General features: G+C 34.8%; 2 protein-coding genes and 1 long non-coding RNA gene across 8 annotated transcripts; 1 reads left to right on the top strand and 2 right to left on the bottom strand.

The window, feature by feature from the left end:
* Positions 1-1,532: 1,532 nt before the first annotated feature.
* LOC148851133 (auxin-induced protein 15A-like) lies at positions 1,533-2,534 on the bottom strand. The gene has a single exon (XM_088944444.1). The coding sequence runs from the start codon at positions 2,001-2,003 to the stop codon at positions 1,695-1,697; it is 309 nt and encodes a 102-aa protein (XP_088800570.1). The 5' UTR covers positions 2,004-2,534; the 3' UTR covers positions 1,533-1,694.
* A 1,517-nt stretch (positions 2,535-4,051) lies between these two features.
* Positions 4,052-22,078, top strand: LOC148851134 (auxin-responsive protein SAUR21-like). Of its 6 annotated transcripts, XR_016099161.1 has the most exons (4): positions 9,157-9,474; positions 10,079-10,293; positions 21,541-21,594; positions 21,724-22,078. XR_016099161.1 is itself a non-coding variant. In XM_088944445.1 (3 exons), exon 3 carries the CDS (start codon positions 20,816-20,818, stop codon positions 21,104-21,106), a length of 291 nt encoding a protein of 96 aa, XP_088800571.1. In that variant the 5' UTR covers positions 4,052-4,291; positions 10,079-10,293; positions 20,620-20,815; the 3' UTR covers positions 21,107-21,546. The 6 variants fall into 6 exon arrangements, 2 of the variants coding, with proteins under 2 accessions (XP_088800571.1, XP_088800572.1); XM_088944445.1 differs by lacking the exons at positions 9,157-9,474; positions 21,724-22,078 and adding an exon at positions 4,052-4,291 and having other exon boundaries at positions 20,620-21,546; XR_016099164.1 differs by lacking the exons at positions 21,541-21,594; positions 21,724-22,078 and adding an exon at positions 19,125-20,611 and having other exon boundaries at positions 9,160-9,474.
* LOC148851135 (uncharacterized) lies at positions 7,599-8,537 on the bottom strand. Its single transcript, XR_016099165.1, has 2 exons — positions 8,422-8,537; positions 7,599-8,009 (listed from the first exon to the last, which is right to left on the bottom strand). It is a non-coding gene; the product is annotated as an uncharacterized LOC148851135 (long non-coding RNA).
* Positions 22,079-25,195: the final 3,117 nt, after the last annotated feature.

Below are 25,195 nucleotides of genomic sequence, written 5' to 3' on the forward strand. Positions count from 1 at the left end.
ATTAATTGAAGAGGTGAATCAAGAGAATTAACAGATCTGTACCTTGGTTGACATTCTCTGCTGCAACATCGCCAGATTGCAAGTCTAAATCACACTGGTGAGTGGTTACAAACAAGTGGGAAGGCAATATATTTCAAAGCCGTTGAATGGAGAAAGGACTTGTATCAAGCTTTTCTCTGGTTTTCAAAGCAGCCTGCAGGGACAGCACATTGACATTGAATCAATCTCTTCAACTCGGTCAATTTGCAAATTAAGCATCTACTTTGCTACTCCAATGCATATATAAATTTACTTTTGTTCATGACCAGGGAGAATATCTCCCCAATACAAACATCACTCAATAAATTCTTTTTCATATTTATTACTGAAAAATTTTTGGCGTGAATTCTGATATTGATCAAACTATCTTGTTTCATTTTTGGTAACCTCTCTCTATGCTTTCATGTCATGAATTTGTAACGTAATTAATGAAAGTAGAGGATCTTTTTACAATACAACATTGTTTGTTGTCCAAATGATCGAGTTATATATATTGCAATTAACAGTTGATGAAAATAATAGTTGACGCCAATATGATCTGTTTCACACCAACTCCAACTCTCCAAGTGAGCGAATGCCAATTCATTTAGATTGCCATTTAGGACCTGTTAGTGCCGATTAGATGCTATATCTTTTGGCTTTGTTCATCACTTGAAAAAAAAACCATATTAATTTTTTAATCTTTCATAAATATTATCTTAACAGGGTAATTAATGAATCTAGATTTTATCTTTTGGATAATGTTATAATTAACCTCTTGATGTAGGCGATTATAGCTGGGCCAATGGCACGTACGTGCGTGGCAGAAGGCGGCGCACGGAGCGGATCCAATGAGAGTGCGTGTAAAGCAAAGGCTGGCGTGCGATACAGGGCCGGCCACAGCCTTAATGCCAGACTGCATCTTAATCGTCCACGTTCACTAACTCCAGGCGTTTTCAAGTATAAATAAAAGATGATCCCTCACAGTAAACATCTAAACTCTTTACTGCTAAGAATTTTCTTACCACTCTTATGACCTTGTCTGAGCATCCCACCCTCAACCCTCGTCCACATTGTAATTTATTCAATGAATCTCATATAAAGAAGATACCTAAACAAAAAGAGCCATTTAGTAGGTAAGGTTCTGGAGGAGGTGGAGTGGATAATAATCCAAATATGAGCACTATGATAATAGTCACTCTGTCAATATGTTATTAGGAACGCCAACTGGGTGGCGTCCCCGGTAGTAGGGTGGGTTTGCAGCGGGACACGCTTTTCCCGTCGCTAAAATATTAATTAAACATTGCGTGCTGTAAATATTGCATCCCATATATGGAAGATTTACAGCGTAAGTTTTATGGCGGTGGGTTTATTTATAGCACAGCCTTTCACTGCAAGACTTAGCTCTAAAGAGCTTTTTGGTTTCCGTACGTACTTTTTCTTATCAGTAAAAGGATAACTCATGAAGAATATAGAAAGTTAGAATTAAAAAACTAAAAAAAACAAGAAAATAGTTAGAAAAGAAATCTTTAATTTAGAACTCCGAGGGATAAAAACAAAGAATTCTATTGTATAATTTTCAGGGAGGATAAGGAGCTTCTCTTCCCTCTTCAACTCTTGTACAAAATAGTTACTTAAACTGAATCATTGCTTTACAAAATTAATTTGATGATTTTTCATAAACTATTCAAGGAAGATGTAAGATCGAAGAAGGCATCTTCTTTGCAGGAAATGGTGAGAGCACCCATTGGATGATCGAACCCGAACTCCTCTTCGGCCTGACTTATCAAATCTTGGAAAGAAGGATGGTTCAAATATGATATGGGAACCACAAACCGCTTCTTCTGATGAGCCTCTCCCACATAAAAGGCCAAGTGGCCTATAGGAACATCCAATGCCACCGCTGAAGCAGATTGGTTTGCAGTCAGAAAAGAGCGTCGAAGCATCATCTTAGCATGAGACAAAGCAGGCAAACGGATACCCATGGCTTCTACGTACGGTGAAGTTAGAAAGAGTTTGCAGATCTAAGAACAAATTATCTTTTAAGAATATAGAGGCTACGATTTATGAGGATTTAATTGAAAGGTGAAATTGTATATGGGACGACTAAGTATATGCAAGAAGCGATCGCAAGGCAATCCCTATCAAAGTATTGAACAAGTGGTCAAGAGGCAGTTGGCTGGTTGAGTATTAGAGGCATGAGTTATGAGTGTTCACATGGTTTTGCCTCCAGATCCGTTGTCCTGCCTTTAATTAGGTCTTCAATGTGACAAGAAATGCCCAATCACTTGGGATTTGGTAAACGGCTAGCCAAGAGCCTACAACCTAATTTGACTGGACGGATAAGAAACCGCCCCTTGATTGTGATTTGTGAGTTGAAAATACATGACTATGGAAATGTTTGGTCCTAAAGTTGTTTAGGACGATGGCCACAATACGAGCCATTTGTGGACTTAATGTACCGATCAATTAGGATGAATATCAACATTATATATATATATATATATATATATTGTTTCCATCTTTCATCCATGAATAAAGTGGGGCAATAACTCTATCCTCTTTCGTCGGTCATCAAAGTAACAATTGAGTAAAAAAGTTAGAACCTATCCTCCAGCTCAGCCCATTATTCACTTTCCACTTTTCTGCTGTCCAGACCCCTCTAAATTTCATAGTTTTTGTTTGAAGTTTTGAGAAAATTACAGACTTTGAATTGAACCAACATGGCTTTCCAACCCTTCCAGTCCCACAAAACCATCTTTAGACTATTCCTGATCATTTTATTTCCGTTTCTCTTTCTCCTACACTCCACCTCTATCTCTCTCTCTCTCTTAATCTTATGCTATAACCAAAACTCTTCACCACACTTCAGCAGTTCCAGTGTGTCTCTCGAATGTTCAAACCCAAGTTGTTTACATTCTACTAGGGCCGTCAAATGTATCTGGTCATCCAAGTCCGGATTTGAAATTTGATTTAATCAAACTGCATTTGTATTTCTAATCTACACCAATATTCAAATCCAATTTTGATTCGAATCTGATTATATTCGACGACTATGCAAAATCAACATATATTTATTGATAAAGCTGTTTAAATATCCTATTTTTATTGAGAAAAAAGCAATAAATATCATATTTTCAACAAAGTTTCATAAAATGAAGTCTAACTAAAGCCATTATTAGTTTATCTTTTCAATAAAATATCTGTCATTTATGATTCATTTTATTCATAAAAATATAAGAATTTGATTATTTTTTATTTAATTTATTAATAATATATAATATCTGATTCCAATCGAAGGAAAAATCGGGCAGATGAAATCCAATTTGAGTTTGGATATTAATTTATTAACCATGTAGGTAGATCTGATATGATGATTTCGACTACCCTGATCTAAATCTCGCTTGTCGTAACCATTGCCAAAAAACTGAAAAAGTTTCTGTTTCATTCTTCACAATCACCTCTAAGCTATGCAACTTGAATAAAGAAAAGGATTTGGTGCACTATAAGTGCTCTCCTTCAGCTAAGGAAATTAAGCATTGTATAATGGTAAATTTATATTTATATTTATATTATACTATTTCAAAAAGCACAAACTGCTTCAAGAATATTTCTGTAATTTTTTAAGGATAAAAAATGTCATTCTATTTTTAAATTTATTGATATAAAATAAAACAAATAGTGTAATAGGTTATTTATATTAAATGAGTTGAAAAGAGATAATTTTAAGATATTCAATGCTTTCGATTTTCTCTCATTAAATCCAACATTTAGGTTGTTAACTTGCATTCATGTTCATTGAATCATATATTTAATTTATTTTTATTTCTTCTCATCATGAAGTTTCATTAATTAAATACATACTTAATAAATTAATAATTCTAATAACATAAAAACTTATACTTTTAAAATCTACATAAAAAAAAATGATAAAATATCAATAAAATTAATACTCTTAATATAAATTTTAAAATAAGATAACTTTTTTAAAAAATATCATATAAAGGCAAAAAATACTATTCATCTTCTTCCTCTTATAAACTATTCATTGGCGCCGTCGCTTCCGGTAACTTCCGACAACACCTTCGTCTACTTCTGCTGTCTCCGCCCGCTTCCGACAACTTTTGGGCACTTTCTTTATAAAGGAAGTTGGATCCTTTACATGCCGACCTGTGGAAGTCCTATAGGCGACACTTGTCGATCAAGGTAGAGAGGAGAAGCAAAATTACACTCACAACAACACGTAAAAAGAAAGAGAGGAATCGAAAAACCAGTAAGAGTTTGCTCCGTCACAGCATCATTATTGTTTTGCTTTGCTTTTTTTTTTTTTTCTTTTTTTTTTCCTCTCTCTCGCTTTTTATTCCTTTTTCATGCGAAACGCTGTGCAAAACCAAAACGAATTATAAGTTTGTTTTTGTGAAATTGGAAAAGATTTTTCTTGTTTTTTTTTTGAGTTTTCAACCTGTGTTGCCGTTTTGTTGTTTGATTCTTCATGTTTTGCTTCTTTTCCTGGACTTTTTCGCTTCAATTAGTTCATTTTTGTTGTTACTTTTTTTTTTTTTCGCATGGTTAGTTGAATTGAGTAGTAGAATTGTATAAGTTTAGGATTTTTTTTTTCGTGTGTATTTTTCCTAAAAATTGTATTTGATAGTTTCGTATTAGAAACGATTTCTGGCGGAGTTGTGAGGTTATGGTTGTAAAACACTGAGACAATCAGATAATGACAAAGATCACAAAAAAATATAATTTTGAGTTTCTTTTTTTCTTTTAATTTTTGAAGTTCCTCTTGGATCCGAACATTGAATTTCATTCTAAATCATCTGTGAATTTCCTGCTTCTCTGAAGTTTGGATTTCAACTCACATGATACAAGAGAGAAACAGAGTATTAGTGGTTCCACTCGATCTCTCTTAGCTCGGTGGATATATGAGATCTGTTAGTTAACAGTATTGGTTAATTCTATTTATTGAAAGGAATCTCAGATGAACTTCAAGAACGCTGGTGATGTACCACCACTGGAAGACTGTCAGGAAATTCCTTGTTGGCCAGACAGCCTTCCATCTACTCGTTAACCTTCGATGAGTTCCAGAACACCATGGGTGGCCTTGGAAAGGATTTTGGCTCCATGAAGATGGACGAATTTCTCAAGAATATATGGACCGCTGAAGGGGTTCAAGCCATGGGTGGAGGTGTTACCAAAAATCGTCGGCGGCGGCGTTGATGAATAGTTTGCAAGAGGGAGAAGATGAACAATGTTTTTGCCCTTGTATGATATTTTTATAAAAATATTATCATATTTTAAAAATTATATTAAAAATATTACTTTTATTGATATTAGGGCCCAAAAATTGCCCTTAGCAACTATAATCCTTAAAAGAATAGTGTTTTCATCTAGCTGGTGGTAAGAAATTAAACAATTTTGGGTCAAATGGGTCAATCCATGTTGCCATGATTAAATAATAAGATAAAAATAGATAAAATGAAAAAATTGGGAACATTTTTAACATACATATTAAACAACAATAAGTATGATAAATAAGAAATGTTTTTTATTAATGATGGAAATGGAATGTAAAGTTTAAAGCCAATTGGAAATAAAAATATTTTCATATTCTCTTATTAAATCATATATTTAAGATATATTTTTCTCACCATTAAATTCTTGAAACCAAATCCACAATATTAATTTTAATAGTATAAAAATAAATATTTTGAAAAATAATTTGAAAACAAAACCATTTTCTTCCCTCCCGGTGGTGGGCAAGCAATTCGACCATTTGGGGTCAAATGGATTAATAAATAATTTTATAATTAAATAATAACAAATTAAAATAAATAAGTATGAAATGTAAAAAGTATTTTTATTAATGATGCAAATGGAATTCCAAATTTAAAGTCTACCTAAAAATGAAATGATGCGTGTTATAATCAAAATTTTTAAAAATAGAAAATACAAAGAATACAAAAATAAAAAATAGAGAAAATTTTGGAAACATATATAATGTTATATATTTATAAAAGGTGTGTCTCAAATATTATGCATTCATTATATTGAACAAAAATAAGTATTATGTGTAAGAAAATAATTTTATCAATGATAGAAATGTAATACAAAATTTCATGTCAACCTAGAAATCAAATTATTTTTCTTTTTGGGTAGTGGGTTAGTGGTTTGGGTCAAATGACATCATGGATAAACAAAAATTAAGTGTGATAAGTAAAAATTATTTATATAATGCAAAGGGAAAATTATAGCAAAATTCGGTTGTACATTTAAAATTAGGTTACAGGTTGGTCTAGAAACCAACAAAACTCTGACAACCAACTCTACATTTCAAATTATAAAAACTCCATCCAAGTATTTAAAGGCTTATGTGACTGTTGCCAACATGGGATTCTTAATCCATGTTGGACACAGTAAAAAGCCTATACCAAAAATAGGTTTTTAATTTCTTTCCCACTCCCTCCCTTTTCTCTCACAATCACAATCATCTCTCGGTCTCCTTCTCCGTTTGTCTCTCCCACTCTCTCAACCTTGATCTATAGCCAAATCAAAACCTTTGTTTCTATCACATTCTCTCTCTATCTCTCTCTCTCTCTCTCTCCCCTTCATCTCTCTCTCTCTCTATCTATATATCTATCTATCTATCTATCTCTCTTTCTTTCTTTATTTCTTTCTCTCTCAATTTCTCTCATTCTTCTCCCGTACTCTCCCTCTTGGTCAATATCTCCTTCTCCCTCAATCTCTATCGTTCACCCTCAGTATTTCTCTAATTCCCTCTCTCATTCTTTTTCTTTATTTGTCTTACAAACTTTTACAATATTAATCAGACCATATAAATGAATGAAAGGGGCCAACTACATGTACAATTAAGTTATAAATTTCTATCAAGTTTGTGTAAGTTTTGTAGCCAAAAGTTTATTGTGAATTTTTATCAAACTGGTGTAATAATTTTTGAACCATACCAAGTTGGTCTCATGTTCTTTTATATGGTATGCTTAATATCATATAAGTGTGTAAGAAAATAAAAAAGAACAAGAGAGGGAGTGGGAGAGAAACTGAGGGAGAACGATAGAAATTAAGGGAGAAGGGGAGATCAATTGAGAAAGAAAATGAGAGAGATTGAGGGAGAGCAATAGGTAGAGAGAGAATGAGAAAATTTGATAGAGAGAATGCAAATACAAAAACTAAAACCATTTTTATTAATTTTCAAATCACACAGTTGTTGAGCAGGGAGAGACGATTATGAGAGTGAAAGAGTGGAAGGGAGATTGTGAGAGAGATACTTCAAGCCCTTCTTTTTTTATTTTTCAATTGCCCAGCATTAAAGGGCAATTTTGGTATAAGATTTTTTTTGTGTTCAACATGGATTAAAAGTCCTATGTTGGCAATAGCCACATAAGCCTCTGATGACATGACAGGGGATTTTATACTTTGAAATGTAGAACTAATTGTCGGTGTTTTGTTGGTTTTTGAACCAATCTATAGCCTAATTTTAAATGTACAACCAATTTTATTGGTTTTCAAGATTTATTCGTTGGTTGCCACATGATAAGTTAAAGTTGAGATAACAAAAGAGAGGAGAGAAAATCAATTTGCTTTCTAATAGAAATCTACTTTGACATATTAGACTTAATTATTGCTGAATCAGTGAAAGGTTGTACTTACAATACTCTTCCACAGTTGGTATGCTGTACAACTGTTGCAAACTTCATATAGCTTGTTGAATTTAGGTGGTAGCAAGGCTCTAAGATGTTCTGGTTGGTGAGTTGTTTCATCATCATATCCGCTGTGAGAACCATATCATCCTCAGACCCATGTAGTTTTTTTTAGTATCGGGTAAAGTCCGCAACAGATATTGGTCTATTGAACTGGATTTTCGATTGTTGTTTGGCATATTCACAACGTATGGTCTGGTATCTATGTTTTCAAATTTTGGAGAAGGATGCTGCCACCGGTGGATGGTGATAAAACCGAGACTCTTTTCTTTCCTGAGTCATAGCAACAAACGTGACATCTAAATAATGAACTGCTTGTAGCTCTAGCTCTTCCTAACAGAAACACAATATATAGGCCTAGAGATATACTAATAACGGCATGAATCAGTTTTTGATACAATAAAAAATGAATGGTCGTGGGATTCAAATTCCTCCTTGATCGACCTGTGTTTGTAATGAACGTCGGAACCAGAAACTGCTCCTGGTTCTCGACATAGAGGAAAAACGGCTCTGGAAGAGATAAGATCAACTAGTGAAAAGAAGATAACAAATGAACTAGAACTGAGAAAAGCTGTTTTTCCACAGCCTTGGTTACATGGAACAAGATAACGAATTTGAGAAATTAAAGCAAGATATGATAAAGGTGTAAGAAATTTGCAGGGCGGGATTGCCGATGCTTAAATACCTATTTCCATATATGATGTCCTTGTGTCGGAGAAGCACTCAACCAACTGGTCTGTGATAAATGGTGAATACAAGTTGAGGAAACTACAAGAAATATTAATTGCATGTTACTCTGTTAGGTTGATGCATTCATCTGTTGTTGTCACAATACAAATACCAGTCATAAATTCTTCTTTGATTAATTTCACTCTCAAGTTGGTTTTGAAGTCCTTTCAGTCTCAGGCAGTAGGCCCAAATTAACTTGAATCTTCTTTTACAGTACACTAATAGTTATTCGCACACCAACAGTCCAACACCATCACATAGATATCATATTACGTTGTCAAGTGTATGTTGTAGTCAGCGACCACTTGGTGCCTCTGCAGTCTGCACCATGGGTTAGTGCCTGGTCGATAATTAGAGAGAGAGAGAGAGGGGGGGAGGAGATGTAGTACATGTAATACCCATGGCAAAGCCATGTGATGTGATCCTCGAAGATGGTGGTCCCTGGATCGAGACAGACCAACCCCATTTGTGCCAGTCACGAAAGCATTTACAAATAATTACAATACAATCAGTTCGATCCCCACTACTCATTTCAATGTTTACTCAAGTGGTCAAGTGGGAGATTTGCGGTGCATCGTGATGTGATGGCAAAGAGTTATACGAGGCAAACCCATGAGGCGTGTTCAGAATTTGGTATATTCATCATCTAAGTCTGTCTAACTAGTCAATATTCATTCATTTGTGTAGGTGGTTAGTTTTGGGCCACATTACACAGCGTGCTGTCTATATACATCTACCCATACTCCGAAAGGAAGTGCACCCATCTTTCAAGCAGTCTAGCATTTACCTCCCTCTGAAATTCGGAGCTGAAGCAAGCTTCGATATCCATTTTCGTCGGTCGCTCTTTTCCTTTTCAAGTTACCTCCTCAGAAGCCATGGGTATCCGATTGCCAGGGATGGTTCTTGCAAAAGCCCTTCTCCGACGTTCTCTTTTACCTTCTGCACCAACCGCTAATGTTCCCAAGGGACATTTTGCAGTCTATGTTGGTGATCAGGCTCAAAAGAAGAGGTTCATTGTTCCAATATCTTACTTAACCAACCCTTCCTTCCAAGATTTATTAGGTCAGGCAGAGGAGGAGTTTGGATCAATCTCTTCAACTCGATCAATTTGCAAATTAAGCATCTACTTTGCCACTCCAATGCATATATAAATTTACTTTTGAACATGACCAGGGAGAAAATCTCCCCAATACAAACATCATTCAATAAATTCTTTTTCATATTTACTACCGAAAAATTTTCGGCGTGAATTCTGAGTTTGTAACGTAATTAACGAAAGATAGAGGATATTTAATTTTTACGATACAACATTGTCTGTTGCCCAAATGATCGAGTTATATATATATTGCAATTTACAGTTGATGATGGAAATAGTAATTGACGCCAATATGATCTGTTTCACACCAACTCCAACTCTCCATGTGAGCAAATGCCATTCATTCAGATTGCCATTTAGGACCTGAAAGTGCCGATTAGATGCTATATCTTTTGGCTTTGTTCATCACTTCTTAAAAATGCCATATTTAATCTTTCATAAATATTGTCTTAATAGGCTAATTAATGGTTCTAGATTTTATCTTTTGGATAATGTTATACTTAACCTTTTGATGTAGGGGCTTAAAGCTCGGGCTAATGGCATGCACGTGCGTGGCGGAAGGCGGTGCGCAGAGAGGATCCAATGAGAGTGTATGCAGAGAAGAGGCTGGCATGCGATGCAAGGCCAATAGCGCGGCCGCACACGTGCCCTCATGGCCGGACCGCATTCTAGCCATCCATGTCCATCTACCTTTATGCCGTCTCAAGTATAAATAGGGGGTGAACCCCCAAGGTGAGCATCTAGATTCCTTATTGCTAAGAATGTCCTTGCCTCTCGTGTCTTCTTTTAAGCATCTTAACCTTAGGCCATGTCCACCTCTCGCCACACTCATACTAACTTGACCGTTAGAGTCTCTGCCTTAGGCCAGTACTTGGGGCTTTTGACATTCTCTCTCTCTACCTGTCTGATTTATCAGCCCTCAGTTACAACGGACCTCTTGGACTCATCAGTCTGCCCTCGACTTGAAAACGGATTTACATTATTATCCTCAGCCCACCCTAAACAGCAACACCTTTAATATTAATTATTATGTTGTGTTGATGTAAAATATCCTTAAAGTGATAAATCTAACATTATTTTATATTTTTTATTTTTTTTAGTTATATTTACATGAATCGAACCGAATGGTTGAATTGTTTGTCTTATTGTGATCCAGTAACATGACTAACACTACATCTGGAGAGAGTTTGACAACGTTATGGCCTTTAATCAGCTTTGTGTAATTGAAATGTTAATTAAGAATTATTTGGTAATTTTTGACAAATGTTAGTTAAGATCTTGTAAGCAAGGAGTGTTATCGAACTTTTTTTTGTCCCTATGATGTTAATAAACCCTTAAGATTATTTATTATCATAGATAATAGATAAAGGCTGATGAAGCTTTACTACTTTGATAGTGTGTAAGTGGGCTTGGTCAGTTCGGAGGAGTAATTCATGATTTTCCCCAAAATTATGTGAAATCCCAGTATATATCCGAGTCCCTAGCTAACTTCTCCCACTTTGTTTTTGATTTTTACCAAATCCGTAACTAGCTAAGTCCAGGAGTGATGTATCTCTTTAATTAGGATACTAAGCCTCAAGTCGTCAACTGCCGGTTGATTTATCTTACATTGTAATTTATTCAATGGATCCCACATAGGGGAAATCCCTGAACAGAAATAGGGAAAACTTGTCCCATTGAAGGCAGGGTGGGGTGGGGCTCTGGTTTTACGGATCCCTGTTCCTTACAATAAAATCTTGCATCCCATGTATGGAAGAATTACAGCGTAAGTTTTATGTCATTGGGTTTATTTGTAGCACAGCCTTTCACCGCGAGACTTAGCTCTAAAGAGCTTTTTGGTTTCCGTACGTACTTTTTCTTATAGCCATTTTCAATATCAAGAATATAGAAAGTTAGAATTAAAAACTAAAAAAATAAGAAAATAGTTAGAAAAGAAATCTTTAGTTTAGAACTCAAAGGGATAAAAACAAAAAAATCTTTTGTATAATTAATTTTCAGGGAGGATAAGGAGCTTCTCTTCCCTCCTCAACTCTTGGACAAAAATGCTATTTCAACTGAATAATTGCTTTACAAAATTAATTTGATGATTTCTCATAAACTATTCAAGGAAGGCATCCTCGAGAGCACCCATTGGATGATCGAATCCCAACTCCTTTTCGGCCTGACTTAACAAATCTTGGAAAGAAGGATGGTTCAAATATGATATGGGAATCACAAACCGCTTCTTCTGATGAGCCTCTCCAGCATACACCGCCAAGTGGCCTTTAGGAACATCCAATGCCACCGCTGAAACAGATTGAATTGCAATCAGAAAAGAGCGTCGAAGCATCATCTTAGCATGAGACAAAGCAGCAGGCAAACGGATATCCATGGCTTCTACGTACGTAGGGTGAAGTCAGAAAGAGTTTGCACATCTAAGAACAAATTATCTTTTAAGAATAGAGAGGCTGTGATTTATGAGGACTTAATTAGAAGGTGAGATTGTATATGGGACGACTTAATTAGTATATATATACTAGAAGAAGCAATGATCAGAAGGCAAATAATCCCTATCAAATATTGAACGAGTGGTGAAGAGGGGTTTGGGTGGGTCATGATTAGGGACACAAGTCATGAAGGTTCGCATGGCTTTGCCTCCAGATCCGTTGTCCTTATTTTAGTTAATTAGGTATTGATAGGGACAAGGAATGCCCATTCATTTCTCTAATGAGACGGTTAGACTGAGAAGACGAAAATAGCCATTAAATGCCCAATCACTTGGAATTTGGTAAACAGCTAGCCAAGAGTCTACAACCCAACTTGACTGGACGGATAAGAAATCGCCCCTTGATTGTGATTTGTGAGTTGGAAATGTTTGGTCTAAGGTTGTTTAGGATGGCCACAATACGAGCCATTTGTGGACTTAATGTACGTACCTATCAATTCTGAATGGGGCAATAAGTCTATCCTCTTTCGTCGGTCATCAAAGGAACAATTGAGTCAAAAAGTTTGAACCTAGCTATCCTCCACTCAGCCCATTATCCACTTTCCTCTTTTCTGATGTCCAGTACCCTCTAAATTTTATAGATTTTGCTTTAAGTTTTGAGAAAATTAGACAATATTGAATTGGATTAACGTGGCTTCCAACCCATCTATTCCCACAAAACCATTAGTCTATTCCCTTATCGTTTTGTTTCCGTTTCTCTTTTTCCTACACTCTCTCTCTCTCTCTCTCTCTTAATTTTACGCAATAACCAAAGCTCTTCGCCACACTTCAGCAGTTCCAGTGTATGTCTACCCAAGGTGTTTACGTTCCACTAGGGCCGTTTGATTTAATCAAACTGCATTTGTATTTCTAATCTACCCCAATATTCAAATCCAATTTTGATTCGAATCTGATTATATTGGATGACTATATAAAATCGATAAAGCTGTTTAAATATCCTATTTTTATTGAGAAAAAACAATAAATATCATATTTTCATCAAAGGCTCATAATTTGAAGTCTAACTAAAGCCATTATTACTTTATCTTATCAATAAAATATCTGCCATTTATGATTCTTTTTATTCCTAAAAATATAATATTTTGATTATTTTTAATTTAATTTATTAATAATATATAATATCTGATTCCAATCGAAGGCAAAATCCGACAGATGAAATCCAATTTGAGTTTGGATACTAATTTATTAGCCATGTAGGTACATCTGATATATTGATTTCGATTGCCCTGATCTAAATCTAGTTTGTCGTAACCATTGCCAAAAAACTGAAAAAGTTTCTGTTTCATTCTTCACAATCACCTCTAAGCTATGCAACTTGAATAAAGAAAAGGATTTGGTGCAGTATAAGTGATTTCCTTCAGCTGAGGAAATTAAGCATTGTTTAATGGTATATCTATATCTATATCTATACTATTTCAAAATGTACAAATGGCTTCAAGAATACTTCTGGAATTTTTTGAGGACAATCTGTCCCTCAATATTTAAATTTATTGATAAAAAATAACACAAATAGGGTAGTAGGTTATTGATATTAAATGAGTTGAAAAGAGATAATTTTAAGATATTCAATGCTTTCAATTCTCTCATTAAATCCAACATTTAAGTTGTTAACTTGCATTCATGTTCATTGAATCATATATTTAATTCATTTTTATTTCTTCTCATCATTAAGTTCTATTAATTAAATCCATACTTAGTAAATTAATTATTCCAATAATATAAAAACTTTTACTTCTTAAAATCTACATAAAAGAATAGTCTTTTTCATCAATGTTGCCATGATTAAATAATAAAATAAAAAAATAGATAAAATGAAAAAATTGGGAATATTTTTAACATACATATTAAACAATAATAAGTATGATAATTAAGAAATGATTTTTTACTAATGATGGAAGTGGAATGTAAAATTTAAAACCAATTAGAAATAAAAATGTTTTCCTATTCTTTGATTAAATTATATATTTAAGATATATTTTTCTCACCATTAAAATCTTGTAATCAAATCCACAATATTAATTTCAATAGTATAAAAATAAATATTTTGATAACTCATTTGAAAACAAAACCATTTTCTTCCCTCCCGGTGGTGGGCAAGCAATTTGACCATTTGGGGTCAAATAGATTAATAAATAATTTCATAATTAAATAATAAAAAATTAAAATAAATAAGTATAAAATCTAAGAAGTATTTTTATTAATGATGAAAAAGGACTGCCAAATTTAAAGTTTACCTAGAAATGAAATGATGTTACAGTCAAATAATAAAATTTTAAAATATAGAAAATACAAAGAATACAAAAATAAAAATATAGAGAAAATTTTGGAAACATATCTAATGTTATATATTTATAAAAAATAAAATATTGGGTACGTCTCTAATGATATGCATTCATTATATTGAACAAAAATAATTATTATACATAAGAAATAATTTTACCAATGATAGAAATGTAATACAAAATTTAATGCCAACCTAGAAATCAAAATATTTTTCTTTTTGGATAGTGGGTTAGTGGTTTGGGTCAAATGACATCATCGACACATAAAAATTAAGTGTGATAAGTAAAAATTATTTATATAATGTAAATGAAATATATAATTTAAAGGGAAAATTATAGTCAATTCCGGTTGTACATTTAAAATTGGGTTGTAGGTTGGTATAGAAACCAACAAAACTTTGACAACCAACTCTACATTTCAAATTATAAAAACTCCAGCCATGTCATCGGAGGTTTACGTGGCTCTTACCAACATGAGACTCTTAATCCATGTTGGACACAGTAAAAAGCCTATACCGAAAATAGGTTTTTAATTTCTTTCCCACTTCTTTTGTCTCTCGACCTCCCTCCCTTCTCTCTCACAATCACAATCATCTCTCGATCTCCTTCTCCCTTTGTCTCTCCCACTCTCTCAACTTCGATCTATAGCCAAATCAAAAACTTTGTTTCTATCCCATTCTCTCTCTCTTTCTTTTTTTTTTTTTCTCTCTCAATCTCTCTCATTCTTCTCCTACACTCTCCCTCTTGGTCAATATCTCATTTCCTTCAATCTCTATCGTTTTCCCTCAGTTTTTTTCTTATTCTCTCTCTCATTCTTTTTCTTTATTTTTTCTTACAAACTTTTACAATATTAATCAGAACATATAAAAGAACGAAATGGGCCAACCACTTTTACAATCAAGTTATAAATTTCTATTAAGTTTCTGTAATTTTCATAGCCAAAAGTTTCTTGTGAATTTTTATCAAATTGGTGTAATGATTTTTGAACCATACCAAGTTGGTCTCATGTTCTTTTATATGGTATGCTTAATATCATATAATCGTGTAAGAAAATAAAAAAAGAACGAGAGAGGGAGTGTGAGAGAAATTGAGGGAGAACAATAAAAATTAAGGGAGAAGGGGAGATCAATTGAGAAAGAAAATGAGAGAGATTGAGAGAGAATGATAGGTAGAGAGAGAATGAGAGAAATTGATCAAGAGAACGTAAATACAAAAACTAAAACCATTTTTATTAATTTTCAAACAACATAGTTGTTGAGCAGGGAGAGACGACTATGAGAGTGAAAGAGTGGGAGGGAGATTGTGAGAGAGAGAGATACTAAAATCCATTTTCTTCTTTTCCAATCACCCAATGTTAAAAGGCAATTTCGGTACAAGCTTTTTTTTTTGTGTTCAACATTGATTAAGAATCCCATGTTGGCAGTAGCCACATAAGCCTCTGATGACATGGTGGGGGGTTCTATAATTTGAAATGTAGAGCTAGTTGTCAGTGTTTTGTTGGTTTTTGGACCAACCTATATACTAATTTTAAATGTACAACTGGTTTTGACTATAATTTTCCTTAATTTAAAACTAATCCAAAAGCAAAGCTATTTTCTTATGTGTGTCAATGTCCAATTTTTCAAAAAAGCTGATGTTGTCATAATTGAATAATAAATATTTTAGAAAAAGATAGAATAGAAAAAATGAAAATATACAGAATTTTGTCAAAAATATTTGAGAACATTTCTAATGTTATATATTCATCATATTAAATAAAAATGATTGTTAAAATAAAAGTTTTTTTTGTTAATGATAGAAATGGAATACGGATTTTAATAATAATAATAATAATAATAATTGTTATTTTCTACAAGCATTTAAGTTTATTTTTAATCATGTTGTTATTTTTGTTAATTTTCAATTTCTATCTTAACTATGATATATCTAAAATTTAAGTAATTAATATGAAGAAAAAATTCTCACTTGCCATGTGCTTAATTACTAGTTCTAGGGAAAAGACATTGGCTGTTTGAAAAAGAACAGCATGGGCTGTTTTTCAGCATTCTGCACATACCATTGCTATTACCTTCCTCCAAACATCTTTGCCATTTACCTTAAAGGGGTTTGTACATTCCATTTCTATTCCTTCCATGCACATTGCATCCATTCTAGGCCAAAATAAGATAAAAAGATCAACCGTTCATTTAAAAAACCTTTACAGTAACAATTTGAGAAGTCAGCTATGCTTTTCCACATTTATGCCAAATGCCACATTCCAGGATAGCCAAGGCCTGATGACTGGAATCTTCTTATGCTAAAGAATTGATTTTTAAATGATGCTTTCTGATCCATAACCATGAGTTTAATGCCCTGTATATTTTGATTGGGGATGACCTTAGAGCATACTTGACTCTTGAGATAAAAACCACTATTAATTGTTCTTGCACCTTAGCACAAAAGGTGACCTTAACCTTCATTTCAATCCACATTAATCTGTCTACGCAACAAATGCATTTGAGTGCTAGCTTCAATGCTTAATGCCAATGCTGTTAAGAGAATTCCTCACTTCAAAGCTCAATGCCTAGCCTTCCAAACAAAGTTCAGAATCTTGATTGGGATTTTTCTAAACTACATCCTTTTCCAACTAGATAGATGATTGACCTTTGTCTAAACACTTGCCAATAGGATTCTACAGAAAAAGGGACTTAAAAAATCAGCTTCTAATACCCTTCTATCTTCACCATCATAGAGATACATACTTGATGTAAGTGATGCAGTAGGCAAGGTTGTGCTTGCGAGGAATGATTCCAACGAGTCGGTCAACATTCTTCTTCTACCCACCAACCATTAGCGAACCATCAAACATAAAACTCTTTTACCCACCAACCATTTGATCAAAGTCTCATTCAAGCTTCAGCCTCTCCCAATTGAGATTGTAATTCACAGTTGCTTAAAAAGAACCCAAGATTCCTTCGTCGCATATGGCAGGAATATATGTGGATGGATGGGACTTGCCACCCCATTTTCCTTAATTCTTAGGATTGTCTTAACATCTGTAAGGTTTCGAATTCTGAAATTCGAACTAAGTATACAATGCTTCTTGATCTTCTTTTTCTCTTATTATAAGTTTCCCGTGATTGAATGAATCCACTGAGTCATACCCTTAGGAACATGCATGCATGGAACTACGAGAAAGGACATTGATAAGCATATTGGGAAGAAAAGGTTCAAAAAGTGTTGTTTACCGGTTATCACTGGCATAAATCAATGAACTTGGACCAGCCTTGCATCCTTCGTTCCAAATAGCCGAGATCTAAACTTTCAGTACGTTGGCCAAGGGCCTGCTTGGCTAATAATGGATAGATTCTCCTTAATGTTCCCTGGAGGATTTAAAGCTTCTAAGAGCTTCATTACCACCATTATAGATCAAAGTAAAACCATGATATTGATAAGAAAATTATGAGACCAATTCCTTCCAACTCTTCACAGAAAAGGTCAGGCTCCTAGCTGGCATAATCTTGGGCTTTATGCAATTTCAGAACCTTGAAACAATTTAAATATGTTCTCTTCTTCTTTCTTTAACCATATCATCACGGAATTATATGTCATTAACTCTAGTGGCTAAAAGGGAAGTGGTATCATGTCCCACAGAATTCATGTATTCATGTTCATTCTCATTTATTTTGCCTCTACATCTAGTTTTTGGAAAATTTTCTGAAAAAAAAATGTTCCGGCTTCATCCTTCACAATACCCTTTAAACTTTCTTACTAACTTGAAAATAGGACTGACAATCATGGTTCCGACTCTTGCAAAGGAATTTTTTATTCATTTCTAACAGAGCAAAAAATTAAAGCATTGCTGCTCCAAAGTTTCTGCAATTTAAATGGATTTGGTGCACCATAAGGTATGTTGTGTTTGTTTGGCTGAGGATAAGAGTAAGATGCCTTTGTTGGGGTTGATTATGTTTAGGTTGAGTCTCGGTGATTTGATTTTGTTGGGGTCTTTGTTTTGGCTCAGGGTGATTCTGTTTATACCCATTGTTAATCATCTTTTTTCTTTTATAAAATTTTTTACATTCATCTTCAAAAAAAAAAAAAAAAAGAAGTCCCGTACAATTGATCAAGCATTGTATAATGGTGTGAGTTGTAGGAATATGACTAATCCTAAGAAATGGGAAAACCACGTTGTTGTCCCAATTAACCATAACCAGGTTCGTCATAGATATATCCCTTCAATAAATTACTGGGTTAGGCCCTTATGGACAAGAAAGACTCAATTGGCCCTCATGAGATTCCACCGTGTCATGCTTAAAGTCCCAACAACTCCTCTCTTCAGAGTTCAGAGAGAGATGTATGGCACAAAAGGAATTGGCTTTGAGTTGGGCAAAAAATAGGACCGAGCACAGCCTAGAAAGAACTGGTTGGCTGATAATGGGCCTTTATTGTAACAAAAGCCCATTCGGTATTTTAAGAGGCAATGCTTTGAGGCCTGTCATTCATTATGTCCAAGGCAAAGAAGCCATCTTTGTTTGGTTTGGTCTAAAATGTGGATGTCTCTAGCAGAACTGGACGTTTAACTTCTCTTGGATTCTCATGGAAGTGAATAAACCTGAGAAGTGTGTTGTGTTAGGGGTGCGTTTTCGTGTCTTTGTGCTGCCAATGTTTATTCCTCGGTTGCGACATGATAAGTTCAAGTTGAGATAACAAAAGAGACTAGTGAGAAAATCAAATTGCTTTGTAATAGAAATCTACTTTGACATATTAGACTTATTGCTGAATGAGTGAAAGGTTGTACTTACAATACTCTTCCGCAGTTGGGATGCTGTACCACGGTTGCAAACTTGTTGAATTAATTTTTCATATGCTGGTTGGGTGAGTTGTTTCGTCATCATATCCGCTGTAAGATCCGTATCAATCATCCTCAGACCCATGTAGTTTTTCTTAGGGTCGGGTAAAGTCCGCAACAGATATTGGTCTATTGATGAACTGGCCTGGTTTTCGATTGTCGTTTGGCATATTCACCACGTATGGAGTGGTATCTATGTTTTCAAAATTTGGAGAAGGATGCTGCCGCCGGTGAATGGTGGATATATAAAACCGAAACTCTTCTCTTTCTTGAGTCATAGCAGCTGAATCATGCATGAACTGCTTGTAGCTCTAGCTCTTCCTAACAGAAACACAATATGTAGGCCTAGAGATATACTGACAACGGCATGAATCAGTTTTTGATAACAATAAAAACTGAGTGGACGTCATATATGGGACTCAAATTCCTCTTCGATCGAGCTGTGTTTGTAATGAGTAGGGCGTCGGAATCAGAAACTTCTCCAGGTTCTCCTCGGCATAGAGGAAAAACGGCTTTGGAAGAGATCAGCAACTAGTGAAAGGAAGATAACAAATGAACTAGAACTGCAACACAACTGTTTTTCCACGGCCATGGTTACAAGGAACAAAGATATCGAATTTGAGAAATTAAAGAAAGATATGATAAAGGTGTAAGAAATTTGCAGGGCGGGATTGTCGATGCTTAAATACCTATGTCCATATATATATGATGTAGGTCCTTGTGTCGGAGAAGCACTCAACCAACTGGTCTGTGATAAATAGTGAATACAAGTTGAGGAAACTAGAAGAAATATTAATTGCATGTTACTCTGTTAGGTTGATGCATTGCCACAAATCCCAGTCATAAATTATTGTTTGATTTCCCTCTCAACTCTCAAGTTTGGTTTTGAAGCCCTTTCAGTCTCAGGCAGTAGGGCCCAAATTAACTTGAATCTTCTTTTACAGTACACTAATAGTTATTCGTACACCAACAGTCCAACACCATCACATGGATATCATATTACGTTGTCAGGTGTATGTTGTAGCTAGCGACCACTTGCATGGTGCAGTCTGCACCATGGGTTGGTGCCTGGTGGATAATTAGAGAGAGAGAGAGAGAGAGATATGTAGTAGCTACATTGTTGATGCATTGATGGATGCATGAGGTGGGGATAACATGCATATAGTAGTTATGTTTTTGATGAGGTGGGTCTTGAACCGACCTAAATGGACCCATTGGTTACAAGGCAAAGCCATGCGATCCTTGAAGATGCATGGTGGTCCCTCGAGACAGACCCATTTGTGCCTCATAAGTCATATCAATGTTTACTCAAGTGGTCAAGTGGGACTTGCAGTGCATCATCGTGATGTGCTGGCAAAGAGTTATACAGGGCAAGCCCATGTGATTTCATGAAGCGTGTTCAGAATTTGGTATATCCATCATCTAAGTCTGTCTAACTAGTCAATATTCATTCATTTGTGTAGGTGATTAGTTTTGGGCCACATTACATAGCGTGTTGTGTATATATATCTACCCTTACTCCCAAAGGAAGTGCATCGATCCATCTTTAATTTCAAGTCTAGCCTTTAGACCTCCCTCTGAAATTCCGAGTTGAAGCAAACTTCGATATCCATTTTCGTCGGTCGCTCTTTTCCTTTTCAAGTTACCTCCTCAGAAGCCATGGGTATCCGATTGCCAGGGATGGTTCTTGCAAAAGCCCTTCTCCGACGTTCTCTTTTACCTTCTGCACCAACCGCTAATGTTCCCAAGGGACATTTTGCAGTCTATGTTGGTGATCAGGCTCAAAAGAAGAGGTTCATTGTTCCAATATCTTACTTAACCAACCCTTCCTTCCAAGATTTATTAAGTCAGGCAGAGGAGGAGTTTGGGTTCAACCATCCAATGGGTGGTCTTACAATTCCTTGCAAAGAAGATCAATTTCTCGACCTCACTTCTCGTTTGAGTGGCTAGTGAACATGAGAGGATCGGAATGCAGGAGCCTCAAATTAATTGAAGAGGTCAATCAAGAGAATTAACAGATTTGTACCTTGGTTGACATTCTCTGCTGCAACATCGCCAGATTGCAAGTCTAAATTAACCGAAGTACTGTTTTACAAACAAGTGGGAAAAGGATACATTCAAAGCTGGTGAATGGAGAAAGGACTAGCATTCACCCTTTCTCGGTCGGTTTTACAGAGAATGGGAAGATTATGCTCAAAGCTGCAGCCTGCAGGGAAAGCACATTGACATTGAATCGATTTCTTCAACTCAATTTGCAAATCAAGCATCTACTTTGCCACTCCAATGCATAATTGCATATATAAATTTACTTTTGTACATGACCAGGGAGAAAATCTCCCCAATACAAACATCATCCAATAAATTCTTTTTCATATTTATTACAGAAAAAATTTCGGCGGGAATTCTGATCTTGATCAAACTATCTTGTTTCATTTATGGTAACCTCTCTCTCTGCTTTTATGTCATGAGTTTGTAACGTAATTAATGAAAGATAGAGGATATTTAATTTTAAGATACAACATTGTCTGTTGCCCAAATGATCGTGTTATATATATTGCAATTTACAGTTGATGATGGAAATAGTAGTTGACGCCAATATGATCTGTTTCACACCAACTCCAACTCTCCAAGTGAGCGAATGCCATTCATTCAGATTGCCATTTAGGACCTGATCATGCTGAGTTGATGCTATATCTTTTGGCTTTGTTCATCACTTCTTAAAAAAGCCATATTAATTTTTTAATCTTTCATAAATATCATCTTAATAGGTTAATTAGTGGTTTTAGATTTTATCTTTTGGATAATGTTATAATTAACCTGTAATATTAATAATTATGCTGTGTTGATGTAAAATATCCTTAAAATGATAAATCTAGCATTATTTTATAATTTATAATTTATTTTTTGTAGTTTAATTTATTTACATGAATCGAACTAAATGGTTGAATTGTTTGTCTTGTGATCCAATAACGTGACTAATTCTACATCTGGCGAGAGTTTGATAACATTATGGCCTTTAGCTTTGTGTAATTGAAATGTTATTTAAGTCCTTGTAACTAAGAATTGTTTGGTAACTTTTGACAAATGTTAATTAAGATCTCGTAATCATGATAGGGTATCGAACTTTAATTTTTTTTTCACTTTGATGTTAATAAACCCTTAGGATTGTGGGCGTAGTCCGTTTGGAGTAATTGAAGTATTTTTCTCCATTCTTTTAAATCCCTAACTAACTAGCGAGGACCGGACCGGGAGTGATACATCTCTCAATTAGGAGTAATACCATTTTTTTTTTCTGTTTCCATCTTTCTTCCTGAGTAGTAGGGCAATAAGTCTATCGTCCTCTTTCCTCGGCCATCAAAAGGCTGGGGCCTAACCTCCATCTCAGCCCATTATTCACTTTCCTCTTTTCTTCGGTCCAGTCCCCTCTAAATTTCATATTTTTTTATTGGAGTTTTGAGAAAATTAGACACTTATTGAGTTGGATCAACGTGGCTTCCAACCCATCCAGTCCCACAAAACCATCTTAATTTAGGCTATTCTCCTATGCTCGTCCCTCTCTTTTTTCTGCTATAACCAAAGCTCTAATGTTGAAACTCAAGGAGTTTAAATTCTACCAGGGCTGTCAACTGTATCTGGTTATCCAACTCCCGATTTGAAATTTTGATTTGATTATACTGCATTTGTATTTCTAATCTACCCCAATTAAATCTAATTATTTTGATTCGAGTCCGATAATATTACGATAACATGATAAGGCTGTTTAAATATCGTATTTTCATCAAAGGCTCATAAAATCAAGTGTCTAGATAAAGCCAATATTAAATTTCCTTGTTAATCAAATATCTGCCATTTATGATTCATTTTATCAATAAAATATAATATTTTGATTACTTTTAGTTTAATTTATTAATAATATATAATATCTGATTCCAATCTAAGTCCAATCAAAATCCGACATATTTGAGTTTGAATTTTAATTAAGTCGGATTAAGAGGTAGATCTGATATGATGATTTCCACCTCATTACAGAACTACCCTCCAAATCAAGCTTGTCGTAACCATTGCTAAAGAGTTTCTGTTCCATCATTCACAATCACTTCTAAGCTTTGCAACTTGGAAAAGAAAAAAAGAAAAAAAGAAGGAATCTAAAGGATTTGGTACACTATATCTCCTTCGACTGGGTTTCAATTAATGTTTGTACATATATGCAGCTGGTTGGGTGAGTTTCAATGTCGTTTCTAGAATATATATACCCTGTAGGTTTTCGGAGGACCAAGCCAAGTCTGCAGCTACCATCCATTAGTCTAGTCTATTGATGAAGTGGATTAATTTCAATTATTATGGCCAGGCCTAGTCGTTACGTGAGGAATGTGCTAATTGTCTATGTTTATTTTCAAATTAGGGAGATTATTGCTACTACCAGTACTGGATCAGTGGATTGTGATGGGACCTTTTTCTTTCCCGCACCCAAATTACGAACAACTTCTAGCTTTTCCTAACGTAAGCAAAATTAAGTCTTGATAGATACTGACGAAAGCGACATGAACTAGGTTTTGATACAATAAAAATAATGGATGATTATAGAGTCCAAATTCTTCCTCTACCTGTTCATGTTTTGAGTAGTGTTGGAATTAAAAGCTGCTTCTGAATCCCTCATAGACAAAGACTGGCTTGTAGATGGATCAACAGTGATTTCTGAGTGGAATTTATCTTATTACCAAAAGAAGACAACAATTGAACCAGAAATGCAATACCAACAGTTTTTCCTTGACAATGGTTACAAGGAACAAAGAGTTTGGATTTGAGACAGCAAAACATGAGAAAGTTGTAAGAAATTTTCAACAAGCTTGCAGGATAGGACTACCGACGCTTATATACCCAGTGGCTAGAGTAGGTCCACTGTATGTCCTAGTCATGACCAAATGTTCTAATAACCAAATTAGGTCTGATATTTTTATGGCTCAGTATATTGTAATGTGTAGTTTATATATACAAGTTGTTGAAGTTACAAGGAAACATTGGATGATCACTCCATTGGCTTGATGCATTCATTTGTTGTTTGTACAAATCCCTACCATTTCCTTTACAAGTCTGAAGTAGTAGGCCCAAACTTAAATCCTCCTTCAAACTAATATTTTTGTTTATACCAACACCATCACATGGATATGTAGTTATTTATCAATTGTATGCTTGTGGCTAGTTAGCCACCAGAGAGAGTTCATCGATCAGTCTTTCCAGTCTAGCCTTCATCTTGGTACTTTCAGAGCTTAAGGCTCAGTTTGGAAAGAGTATAAGTACATAAAAAATAATAGGTGCTATAAATTACACTATATGTAGGTGCAATGCATTTGGCAATTTATACATTAAGGCTGAAGCCCCAATTATCAGTTGATTTATTGTTCGGTATAGCAAATTCAATAATAGGTGCTATAAATTAAGGGAAAATATTACTCGATCAGGAAGTCATTCAGTCACCATGAATATTGAACTTGATATGCAAAATTGTGCAAATAAAGAAAGCTAAATTGGATAGGGATATTGCAGGTGGCAGGGAGAGTGGGTATAATCAAAATGTGGAACAGTATATAACCTTAGTTCTGGTCAGTAAACAAACACTTGTTTCCTTGCAAATAAACTTTGTAAATTAAGCATTGCAAACTGTAAATTGAAGTTTATTCAACAAAGCTTCCAACACGATCTATAGCCACAAATTTCTGACATCATTGCCGTTTCAATAAATATAAGACATCAATGAATACGGTACATGTTTGAAATGCATGTGCTATTATAGATCATACTGGAAGCAGTGTTGGTAGCAGATCCATAGTCTGGACTTGTAAATTGTGTACAGCCTAGGAGTTCAAATCAGCCCCCATAACGCCCTACAACACATCCCTGCCGTGTATTGGGAACATCTACAGTGGTATTAGTGTACTTAATTTTAACCAGTATTCTAGAACTTGTTTTCTCTAGCATAATATATCTTAGAATTTGGGACTGTTCACTTTATTGTCAATGTTTGGATGGTTAACCAAGAGA

This window comes from Nelumbo lutea, chromosome 5, assembly GCF_056320005.1.
Source record: "Nelumbo lutea isolate HS-2025 chromosome 5, American lotus-T2T, whole genome shotgun sequence".
NCBI classification, from domain to species: Eukaryota; Viridiplantae; Streptophyta; class Magnoliopsida; order Proteales; family Nelumbonaceae; genus Nelumbo; species Nelumbo lutea.

Bases quoted from the DNA above. Each gene is read 5' to 3' on its own strand.
- LOC148851133 (XM_088944444.1), bottom strand. From the start codon at position 2,003: ATGGGTATCCGTTTGCCTGCTTTGTCTCATGCTAAGATGATGCTTCGA.
- LOC148851134 (XM_088944445.1), top strand. From the start codon at position 20,816: ATGGGTATCCGATTGCCAGGGATGGTTCTTGCAAAAGCCCTTCTCCGA.